General features: G+C 41.5%; 1 protein-coding gene across 1 annotated transcript; it reads right to left on the reverse strand.

Annotated features, from left to right (window-relative positions):
* Positions 1-2828: 2828 nt before the first annotated feature.
* Positions 2829-11942, reverse strand: EIF4H (eukaryotic translation initiation factor 4H). Its single transcript, XM_009276451.1, has 7 exons — positions 11905-11942; positions 8930-9111; positions 7862-7926; positions 7652-7751; positions 6913-6978; positions 4852-5010; positions 2829-4728 (listed from the first exon to the last, which is right to left on the reverse strand). The coding sequence occupies exons 1-7, from the start codon at positions 11940-11942 to the stop codon at positions 4592-4594; spliced, it is 747 nt and encodes a 248-aa protein (XP_009274726.1). The 3' UTR covers positions 2829-4591.
* Positions 11943-12278: the final 336 nt, after the last annotated feature.

The raw sequence follows: 12278 nt of genomic DNA on the forward strand, positions 1-12278 counted from the left end.
CATTCCTTCAGAGCCTTCACTCCCATCTGGTAGCGAAACACAGAAACTGTCAGAATGTAAAACATAAACTTAACAAAAATTTAAAGATGCTCGCGGTTAACAGCTTATTGCCTGTGAATAATCATGAGACGTACTTCCACACACTGAGAAGGAACGAGGTCGGTGTAGAAAACCGGCGATCTATGCCTGGCTTCAAACTGCCCTGCTTGGAGCAAACTTGACACGCGCAGCCTTTGCCCCAAAATACGCTCGAGGTGAACAGGGGGATCCCTGGAAAACAGTCACTCCAAACAGCTTTGTTCGAAGCAGTCAGCGGGACGAGGGCTGCTCTGAAAGTTGCTACACGCGAGCGCTCTGATGAAGGGGTCGCACATGCATTTCAAAATTTGCTGGCTTTATTATTAAATCTTTTCTACAAAAAGGAGGGGTTGCAATATCACAGGATTTGCTCAAAAATTCTCAAGATATTATCATCTTTTCTGAAGACAAGTCAGCAGCTAGTACTACAGGTAGCAAGTGCTCCTACTATACTATGTGCTAAAGTCGGGATTGAAACTATAATAGAATTCATAAGACAAGCTGAAAAATATCAGCATCGTCCAAAACTGCCCTGTGACAGCGAGTCTTGGCCGCAATCACTCTCTAGCACAACCAGCTCTGGGACACCTAGCAGGACTTCAGAAATTCATGGTCAGCATTGGAAACTCTTTCGGTAGTGCCAGCGCATCTCAGTAGGAGGTTAACATCTTGTTGCTACTTTAGGAAGGCAAGTAAGCCACCCTCGAGGGCACAAATTTAACTCGCCTCTATCACCAGCCCATCATTTGAATACGTGGACACTCCTCCGCCTCTTTCTTCAGCCATCAGAACAACATTCACGACCACAAGCACAAAGAGCCCCCTCGGATGCTGTTAGAGACTTGCACAGTCCGGTGAGTTGGCAACGCGCCCGTGCCAGCACTGGGCTGCTGCCATCAGAGGACTGGGATTAGCTCTCCCAGGACCGTTCCTGGGCTTGGGAGCTCAGTGGGTTTTATTTTTCGGTGGTTGACAGGGCAGTTTTGCAGCACGTCAAACGTAAGCACACTGCTTTACTCCTGCATTGTCCCACGGCTCTTCCAGAGACACCGCACCAGCCTTCCCCACCTGCAACCCAACTGGAGAAACACAACAAAGCATTTTCTACAGCAGCAAAGCAGTGCTATGCCTTAATTCGACTTCGGTTCCAAAAACTGTCTGCTGCATTCCTGACTTCAGTTTTTATAAGTTCAAGCTTGAAGAAAGCTACTAAAAATAACTTGGTGTGAATATGAATAGCCACAAAGTGAATTATCCATTTGTTACCACTGCTGGTAACCTCCTCGGTCTAGGCTTTGCCATGCCAGGCTTAGCTTTAAGCTGCAGGTAAAATTAAGGGTAACAGATTAAACCTTAACTGCTTTTTGCTGGTGGCATGGGGAAAAAATAATCGTGCTTCCTCCTACGCAACTCAAATGCCACATCCATATATTAAATATAGTTTTGTTAACTGTTGACACAAGCTAGTTTGATATGCTCCTGTATAGGAAAATGTTAATCACTTACATTTTTTAAGGGGGGAAAGAAAAAGGACTGGAGGAGTCTGACCCTAAGCCGTATGGGACGCATAATGCAGAACGCTCCAAAGAAACCAGGCAACGCATTCATGTTTGCATACGAAGAACTACTAAAAAAAAAAAAAAAGATACTAAATGATGTTGGGATTAGGCTGCATTCACTAGTGGGAAACCCTTGACCAAACAAATATTAGCAGAGACAGAAAAATATTTATACGACTAAGCTGAGCCATTTTCCATCTCTCTGCCTTTCTCACAAATCAGTGTTACTTTCCTCCATGCAGAGTGACGCAATTATCGCTCCCACCCTCAGAAGGTTTGAAAGACCAGCTACGAGCAAGCCTTGTGGTAGCAGGCGAAGGACACTATCTCCACCCAGCTAGCCCTACTCTTACATACAAAACTCGGGTTATTTTTCACATAGGACAGTCAGGCACTAGTACACACGGCTGCAGCAAGCGGCTCCAGAGCAGGATTTGGACTCTCGGCTCAAGCTGTTGTTAAGAGCAGGTCTAAAGAGAGAACAGACCGAGTAGCCGGAAGGCAGGAACGCTTTCCATCCTTTCATGCTATGGAAAGCAGTAAAACCAGCAGGAAGGTCAGAGCTCATTTCCTCAATAAAAACATAGCTCTCCCTCTTTTAACTTACCCTGCAGTACGCATATACTTCAAAGACACAGGGCAACAGCCTCATTAACAGTGATGTCTCGTGGGAAACGGGTCAGCTGAGAAAGTTGGGAGAAACTGGGCAAGACAGCAGCAAGCCGACGTATTTACTCTGTCTTAGCACAAAGACTCCACGTTAAAGCGATCACTCTCAAACTGGAAGCACACCTTTTGCCCTGTACCGGGCAGGGGACTCTGGTCAGAGGGTAGCAGAACCCAGCTGGTGGGAAACGGCACGAAGAGCTGCGTGACCTGCAAGCTGACCTCCAAATTCTGCCTGGCAGCCTGAGCAATATAACTGAAGTTACGCTAAAGCCACAGGACAAAGAACTTGGGCTCGCTTCCACTCGTGCACAATTTTTACTTCACTGTGTCCTGCATGTTCCAGCACTTGTTTAGATTAGATTCCTCCCCTTTATGTTCCCCCCCCCCCTTATTTGTATAAGAATGAGTCCAGTACTGCTTCCCATAAAATTTAAGGAAGCAAATTTCCAGATTAACACAATGTTTGAAAACTTGGGGGGTGGGGGGGAACCATGCTACAGCAGACTCAAATAAAGACCAATGTTAAATATTACTTAATGTTTTCTTTTATTTAAAAGATCATTCACAAAATACCATATCCATAAATTTATTTTGTTATGAAGCAGAATGTGTTAAGTGTTTGGAATTCTTTTCATTTTTTTTTTCCTGTTTTTACATTTAAAAGTCAACTGTCTTGACTAGAGGTGAGTTTTTATATGGGAATTTGTTCTTAAAATCTTTTCCACATTGAAGATGTAAATAGGTCAATTATTGGTTTGGAATACAACCACACAAATGCATGTCTGTCTTAAATTAAGTATTAGTGTTAGACAAATGGTTCTTATCTCAGAAGCAGATTAAGTGACAGGCAGAAGGAAGGAAAGAGTAGTTCTGTAAATTGCTGGGACTCTGACATCACCAAGGTAACTTTAGGGAAGAAATTCACTACTAGCAGCGATGCTGCTGGTAGTAAAGCAGCCATGCTTCCAAACTCCTCTTGCAAGTACTCTGGTGTGCTGGCTGTTTTATCTGAAAGCTGTCAGCACTAGCGTTAGGGGCCCAAGTTTCTCATGCATTGGACATATCCACACTTCAGCGTTGTAGATCCAGGTTTTGTTTTTAAACATTAATGATCTCTCTCCTTTTGCTCCAGCCTCCCCTCCCTCCTCCCACGCAACACTGGCAAGAAACATTTCAAGTGAAGAGAGATGCAGCAATTAGAGATGCTTTTTACCCAAACTTCTACATGAAGAGAATCTACAGCAGAACGATTTCTAATCTGCCCATTTTCAAGGTATTCTGAAAGCAGAGGTCTCAAAAATGTACACCACTGGGCAAAGAGATACAGGGGATAATGGTGATTACATACTGCATGGCAAAGTATACACTCCTTAAACAAAAATAAAAAAGTCAATTTTATTTGTAGAAACTTCATTTAAAAATTTACCAAACATGTAAAACCCAAAAAAAAACCTAAGCAGAAAGAGCCAGTGAGCAGTTGTGCTCAAACAGGCACATTTTTGCAGCACTAACCTTGAGCTCAGAGGTGTAGTATCATACCATTTTGAAGTCAATAGACAGCCACCAGCAAGAGTCTGCTGGCAGATGCTTTATCCATACTGATTCTACCACCTGGTCACCAGGCTTTTGTCAGCCAATTTTATTTGCATCTATTAAATTGATACTTCCTGGTAACCTGTGTGAAAGGGCGGCTGTCCCCCTTCGTTTTGTAAGGGGCTCTGCTGTATACAGTAGCTATCACCAATTGTCGTAAATGGTATTTCACTACTTGGTTAGAACTGTAAATTTCTCTGTTCAACTCATCTGGACTCTCCAGTTTTCCTCTTCAGAGCCACAGCAATACAGAACAAGACATGCAGGTCAGAAGAGGAGCACTGAGGAAGTAAAAGGAAACAATACAGGGCAATAACTAAGTCTAACCTGTGCTTCTAAAGTAAAACAAACCCAGAAAGGAAGAAGTTGAAGCAGCACCTTTGTCCAGAGACCTCCACGCTCGTGGAAGCAGCTACACTGCCCTATCTACTGGCAACTGTGCTGCTTGGAAGGAAACAGAAGAGGGGAAACTCAGCACAAAGCAGGCACTAGATACAGCAAAGCCAAGAACGTACTAAAAACCACTTGTTAACAGCTGACATGCATTCACAAGCTCTGTGTTTTCAGTTTCAAAGAGGACAAATGCCAGATGGCAGGAATGGTAAACTGCAGGGTTGACACTCCAGCAGAGCTAGTCACTCTGTACTGTCTTGCTTTTTCTCCCGCCTCCCCATTCCCTCTCAACCCCAAACTCAGTCGTGCTCTTTTACTACTTCCTCTCGGGGCTTGGCTCCACCAAAGATAGCAGAGTTTGGGTTGGCTACTTGATTGAGGGGAGTAGCAACTGTTCGAGGTTTGAGCTGAAGTCGGGGTCGCTGTGCTCTTTCCTCTGAAAGAAAAAACATTAAGGTTTTAAGATCTGTCTGTCAAGGGTAGTAGCTTTAACCTGACAAAGAAAGCAGGAGTCTCCTTCATGAAGGAAGACTGAATTACAGAAAAATAAAGAGTTTACCTTCTGTTGGCTCTCTGAAGTCCATGGAAGATCCACGAAGGGGAGGCCCATCTCTGAAGCGACCAGTGCCACCACTTCCCATTGAGGCACCTGGTGGTCGCCGGTCTCCAGGGCGGGTTCCTCTACCCCGGCCTCCCAAGAAGTCATCATCTTTGAATCCTGAAGACGGAAGACAGTGAATTTAAAGAGCACATTTTGCAATGCTTTTTATCTAGATTTTTATCCGGGTGACTGGAAAACCTTGCAAGTCACTGCTGTCAGTCCAAGATGATGCACTGAGAGCGTTTGTCTGTAGACAGATTGCTTCACAGGTCTTTAGCACATTCTAGAAGAGTCATACAGATTCCATTTAAAACCAAGTATACTATGCCAAGTTCAGAAACTGCTTTATCCACCTAGAGGCTTACTGGGGTGTTGGAGAGTGGGTCATCAAGTGAGCTTAAAATATGAGCTTCGGCTGCAACTTCAGATTGTTAACACCATTAGCTGAGTTCAGAGACAACACTAGAAGTACCCAGAGTACTTCTGTAGCCAGAAGATCACACTGGCTACAGCCTTAGCATGAAATCTGCAGGTGCAGAGTAAATGGGAAAATAACTAGGGAATGGTGAAATATACAGTCCTTATAAAACAGAGCCTTTGAAAAACAGAGCAAAACCCCAAGGCTTTTTAATTGTACTATAAACTGACCAGGCGTTTACTAGATTAATGAAAGAGCTGGAAAAAAAGCAATTCAGACTTTAAATATGAAACTGACTGCATTTCTTCAGTTTGTGTATCAAAAAAAAAAAATCAAGATCTGACTGTCACTGGCCAGAGTTCCACTCTGTACCAACGACTATCCCAGAGTATCTCTCCAAGCCCCCATCATCTGCATTCAACGGCAGGAGGATACTTCAGGCTAACAGCACACCTAAGGGGAATATACTCAGTTTTTCAGAAGCTGCCTGGAAGAGAAAGTTGTTTTGCTTCCATTTGAGATTTTCCTTTCCACTTCAGTATTTGGCAGACTTGCAGAACTGTCCCTTACTTCAGTGCCAAACAACCATCTTTAAAGACTTGATCCAGAGCAAGGCTGTACAACCTGAGAAGAAAAGCTTCTGTAGCAACTAAGACTTAAATGCTAAACTTTTGGCTCACAAATCACTCATCCAGCATCTAACAAGCTGAAATGCATCTGCATTTGAAGAAGCTGCCAAAAAACGTATAAAGCTATGACACCAGAATGCTTAGCTACGAAGGCAGGTTAAATGCAGCGCTGTAGCAAGCTTCCTCTCTCCAGCACCATGCTTCAGTTTCATGCTAGTGCCAAGGGCACACTTTGTTACCGCTCCTTCTACTTTGTCCATTCCACTCACGCAGAGACCAGACATTGCAAAGTTGCGCTTGCCAACATCTCCCCATCAGAAAATGGACCAAACCCATGATTTCAGAGGACAAAAGAAATTGTGTTAATGTCACCCTGGATTCTAACAGCTAGAAACTGACTGGAAGTCAAGAGCAAACCCGGTGGCTCCATCACTACCTGCCACTCAAGCTCAGTCATTTGCTGCAATTTACATTGCTGTAACAGGTCTAAAAGTCTAGGAACGTTTTGCATTTAAAAGTGCTTTGGAACACTAATACATCTTTGGAGAAGTCAGTTGCTTCAGGGATATACATATAATGATGTCACATCTCCTTAAGAGGGGTGAAAGCCTCTGCTCTGAAAGAATACAGTATCAGCTTTTCCACATGATCTGTCTGTTTCTGCTACTATTCAGAAATGTACTTGGCCTCATGTTTGAGAAATGCTTAAAACCTAGACACCATAGGCTACATTTGAACAAGTATTCCGTCATTTAGGATTGTTTCATAAAATTTACAATCAAGACCCTTTCCTCTGTTATAAGGCAATGGAAGATTCCCCCTGAAGAATCCCACTGCAGCTGTAGGATGTCCAAAGTTGGCATACAGTAGACTCGACCAAAACAGTAATGGTGACAAATGTAGCTGACATGAAAATGAGAACAATTCTGTGCCTTTTAGGCTGCCTATCTGTATAAGTGTTAATACTGATACCAGAATTGAAGTCATCTCTGGAATCCCATCCACCTCCTCTGGATTCTCGGGAACCTCCTCCCATTCCTAGGAAAAAAGCCACAATTGTGTTCAGGTCTGAAGCTGCGGGAAAGACTGATCAAGGGGATACCAAACCAAAGTTTCAGTCCTTCAATATCCAAAGTCATGCTGCTGGAAAATCCTTTTGTTTCGGTACTACCAAGTTCCATTGCATAGGAACAAAAGGTCAGTTTAAGTTAACCAAGAATAAGTGGTCAGAAAAGTTTCTCTAATACACATTCAATGCAAACCTTTAGTGAGACTAGTTCAATTAAGCTTCAACTACAGCAAAGCCTGTTTTTACACCGGAACAGGAGATAAGACAGTCTAAAATCAGTATCTGTGTACCTGTACTTACTTAGCTTACTCACTTTTCTTACATCATAATAAAATAGTAGCAGATCAGACTGTTGGGCTTATGATTGTCCTCTGCAAGACACTGTACGTTACTGGGGGTATTGGTCTCACTTCCTGGGCTAGGAGTAACAACATATTCAGCTTTTGGACACAAAGCGCATCTATTCCAGACATTTCAGGAGCGGCAGCAGCTAGGTTAGAAATGTGTATATACATATAAAAATTTCTCCTTCCTACATAATCTTCATGTTTACTTGCATGCCTTATTTTAACATTAGTTAGCACCAGAAGTCATAGCTACAACCGTTATATTTAAGAAGCTAGTCAGAAAAATGGAATTCACCTCTGTCATCAGGCCCGCCACCTTTTCTGAAGCCAAAGCCACCTTTATCCTGTTTTCTGCCTTCTGCTATGTCCACTCGGAGTGATCGATCACCCAAAAGCTGTTAAATAAAAGGGAGAATCTCTTCAGAATGTACCATATGGGCTGCCAAGGAGTTTGAGACTTGTGCTTATCACAATTATTTCACAAATTAATTGCAAGTATACTTACTGCACCATCGTACGTAAGAGCTTCCTTGAGCGACTCCACCTCATCGAACTCTACGTAACAAAATCCTGTAAGAAGAACCTCACAAGTTAATACCAGCACTTTAAAAGGCCTTTGTAAGAAGCTACTCTTCCTGCATATCTGCTCATTCCCTCCCTTCTTTCAAACATGAGCTACGATATGGTAAGTGCAAGATGTACACAACTCAGAAACCAAACATCATTAACGATGAATGCATTTACCTATGCCTATTAATGATGGGGACAAATCCTGAAATAGAACTCTGTATGGGTGCTACGCAAATGCTAAGAGCCTGATTAATTCCCTTTACTGTGGGGTTCTCATTACAGATTAATTTGATCTATGCCTTTAGACAGTTATTTAGCTGAATATTGACATTTGGTTACTAGTGTTTTTAAACAAGAAGCTGAAGTACCTGCTTGGCCTGCAGTCTGATTTTGTGTCATCACATCATTTAGTGAATGTATTCCTTTTCTGAGACCCTCCGTTACCTGAGTTAAGCCTTTTCTCCCCCTAAAAGTAACTTACAATATACTCCCTTTTCACTGGCCAATTCCAATGGAAATTGAATCTGCGTCCTCTAAAACAAGTGTCTGAATGGCTTATCTACTTGCTTTTTCTCCCTGTCTACTAAAAAAAGACAGAGCTGAAGCAATGGGAGTCTTCTGAACTAGAGAAAGATTGTGTAAGTACTCTACACTTAAGGTCATGGATCTTAAGTGGGTCAGACACTTCAGCTTTGTTACAATTCATACAAGTCAAACAAGGTTTGAGAAAGTCCTTTTCTGGCAGGGCAGATACTGACTCCTGTCACTCAGGTTAGTCTGTATCTTAAGATAATGGAATTAACAGTGAATCTCATTCAAATAAGATTTTATTTGTTAGTGAATGAGAAACCTGTGTAAGTCAACATAAAAACCAAACGCGGATCAATAAGCTAACAGCACTTTAGAGTAAGGACTGAAATTCCCCATTAAAGTGACTTTAGAAGTACCTCATTTTCTCCTACCACTTAGCCATCTACCACTAAAAAAAACTCTGAACACTCACCTTTAAATTTGTCTGTTTCCTTGTCTCTGACTAGTCGTACACTCCTTACACTGAGATCCTTGAAGATGGCATCTATGTCTCCTTGAACAGTGTTGAAGGGTAGATTTCCCACATATGCTGTGAAAGGGGGTTCTGTTGGCAGCTCTTTCTGTTTGCGGGAACCAAGGCCGCCACCACGAGACCTGTTGAAAGAAAGCACAGTGTCTCTAGAACTTGATTCCCAACACAGCTAGTAGTATAGTATATAGCACTGCTCAGGTGCTGTGTGACATTTCGGAAGTGGATTTTTCCACAACTTCGGTCAGTTTTTCTATCCCTTCACCTGTACCTGCCACCTCCACTACTGGCCAACTCTTTTCTAGCATTACCCGATGCAGTACTTCAGTGGCAAAACAAATGAACAATGTATTTAAATACATTACAGGTGAACTCAGTAACAGTGATGAATGAACTTTCTCATCCCACAATCCATTAAGAAAAGCAACGTAAGGTTATCTCTATTGTCCCCTACTCAAAAACATTACTTCTTAAAAAACACATCCTAGACTAGATTTTAAGAATAATTTATAGCAGTGAAGAAATACTTGCATGGCATAGGCTCATCAGCTTACCCTGAAATTAAGCCAGATCCAATGCTTTTAACTAAATAGTGTATTATCAACATCCACTCCACAATCATCTAAATTATTTCAGCAGCATTTAGCTTAACAGAAACATCTTCTCCTAACTCTGAAGTTATTGCCATAACTGTCAGATGTCTGGACTGGAATGCTTTGAATTGAACTCATAATAAACTTGGTTGAGCAAGGTGTTCTAAGGCAGAGAAACCTATTTCAGTGCTATTTGGATGTTTACTTCTTCCTTTGTGTCTCATGAATTACAGATGGAGGTAAACTAGGTTGTCTTTTCCTGTCTTTCCCCTCAGTATCAGTTAAGGCTATTGGCATTGGCTGCTGAGGAACCAGACTGTACCAGCTAAATTCTTGACTGTATTAATGTAACACACCTGTGTGTTAATCTCCTGTAGAGCCTAATCTTCTAAAGCTAACTTTGATCTCCTTTACAGAGAGCAAGATTTGTACTGTAAGGGCACAAGGCAACCGCAAGTTATAGCTCCTGGACTTCTAGGCCACAGGATGCCACTGTCACTGGTTCTAACACCACCTGCCCCACGTAAGCAATCTTTGACTTTTACCTGAGATGTCTGCTTACTACTCTGCCCATGTTCTCTTCAACACCTTACTTTTACTAGGCTTTGTTCACGCATGCTCCCTCTCCCAGAGGCTCACTGTGCATTTAAAAGCACGGTGGAACACAAACTGTACCAAACCAGTATTTGCTAGTGTGACATGGATTAATTAGATTTCTGCAGAGTCCTACGAAAAATACAGAAGGTCAAATAATTTTATTATTTCCTTTTATTCTGGCTGGTTGCATGCAGCCAGAAAATCCACTGGACAAGCAGTGTACTTGTCTGCCTTTTTTTTCATTCCAGAATAAATATTTTATTACTAATGAATCAAATAATGCAGAAATCTTGAATAAAATTCCTTAACTCTTTCTAGGTAAGCCTGTCATTTGTGCCTTTTTATGGCAGCAGCTCTGTGCAGGAGTCATTTGTCACCAACACTATCAGCATGCTGCTAAACGTACTTAAATCACAACCTACATATCTTTAATTAGTGTCCACCCAGGTTCATATTTTAGCATTTTTGACAATACTCCTCATCTCCCTTTGTCTCATTAACAAATCAGAGTCAAAAATGTACTTGAGAACTAAAGCTGCTATAGTTGGGTGCTGTGTATGTATAGCAGAATTAACTTTAGTCACAAGACTAAGTTATAAGGAAAAACTCCAAGAAAGCCAAGTTGTTCTTCTAAAGAATTCCGTAATGCAGAATCAGTTCTGTGTCTGTTCTTCATTCTCATCTATGGCCTTACAAACAGCTACTAAAATACCATACATTTCATTTGCAGCCAAAAATCTTAATTTATGGCCTATAGGAACATCAAAATTGCTTAGGCTAAGTTTAAAAGGAACATACCCTCCTTCTACACATTCTCACCACGTTCCTTGGACTGCCAGCCATCTGGTTCAGTGAGCTGATTCACCTGAAAATTCACCCTAAAGTTGAATTCTCAGCCAGATCAACAAGGTGATCAGGACCTCGGTCCTGATCTGGACCAAGTGCAAAGAGCACTCGTGCCAAGATGGGAAGGAGAACGAAAGCAAGAGCTGGAACTACAGCTTTCAACAGCAACCTCTACTCAGATCAATTTGAGCTGCTTCTGAAACCACACCCTCAAGTTAGCAATCCCCAGAAGAATTTTTTGTGCTACAGACAAACCTTGTTTCTACCATAGCATATCAGAACTTCACGGGGTGCGTGTATGGAAATCCATGCCCTATTGTGCAATTCCTACTGATATTAAGTCAGAAAATGAAGTATTCTTTTGAATTTGATCCAGTAAGGCCTCAGCTATCAAATATATAACTATATATTTGGTATTTTAGTCTCCATTTGAAGAACAGGAATGGTCAATAACTAGGTTCCAAACTCAGTTTTCTACAGAACTGAGGTCTAGAAACACAAAAAGAAACTGTTTCTACACTTCCCTACATTTTCTCAATACTGAAACAGTGAAATAAAAAAATAAGGCTGACTTCAGTGACCAAACAATGAGACTGAAAGAAGATGCTCTCATTTGTAACAAAATAGGACAAAAGTCAACCATAATTAAAAACATCTCTGAACTAAGTGAACTGGGTCACACCAAAGTGTTAAACTACTATCTGCATTTCCCACTCAGTGTAACTTTTGCTCAGACACAATTAAGTAATAACTATGTCATCTTAATGTGGGAATCTGAAAGACAACTATTTAATTTCTTCTTCAGAAAACCAAAGCAGAAGCTGAAGAGGAAAGCTTGCTTCTAGCAAATGCAGGAGTAAACATCCCTATAGTTAGACTTACTTTTTGGTGGATTGAGTCAAATGACATCGTAAGGCCATATTGGGGTGAAAGAACAACCAAACTATCACTTTGAAGCTACTCTTTTGGAAAGTTTGGTTATTCTCTCCAAAAAACAAGACCTGTCAAAAGTTCAAAACAAAGAATATTTTGAAAGCTAGTATTTGAGTTTAATAGCCTTTTACTAAAGACCAAAACAATAGTTCAGTATTTATCTTTTTGCACAGCACAGAGACAACAACCTAACTGGATTCCAATGTTAGTGCTTTACCAGAGGCAGCATAAAGCTCAGCAGGATGCAAGTTTTGTTGAGAATCTCCAAGACCACAACTCTAAATACATACCCAATTTACTGAAGCAATCCAGTGCATCTCTAC

This window comes from Aptenodytes forsteri, unplaced genomic scaffold (genome assembly GCF_000699145.1).
Source record: "Aptenodytes forsteri isolate BGI_AS27 unplaced genomic scaffold, ASM69914v1 Scaffold209, whole genome shotgun sequence".
Lineage (NCBI taxonomy): Eukaryota > Metazoa > Chordata > Aves > Sphenisciformes > Spheniscidae > Aptenodytes > Aptenodytes forsteri.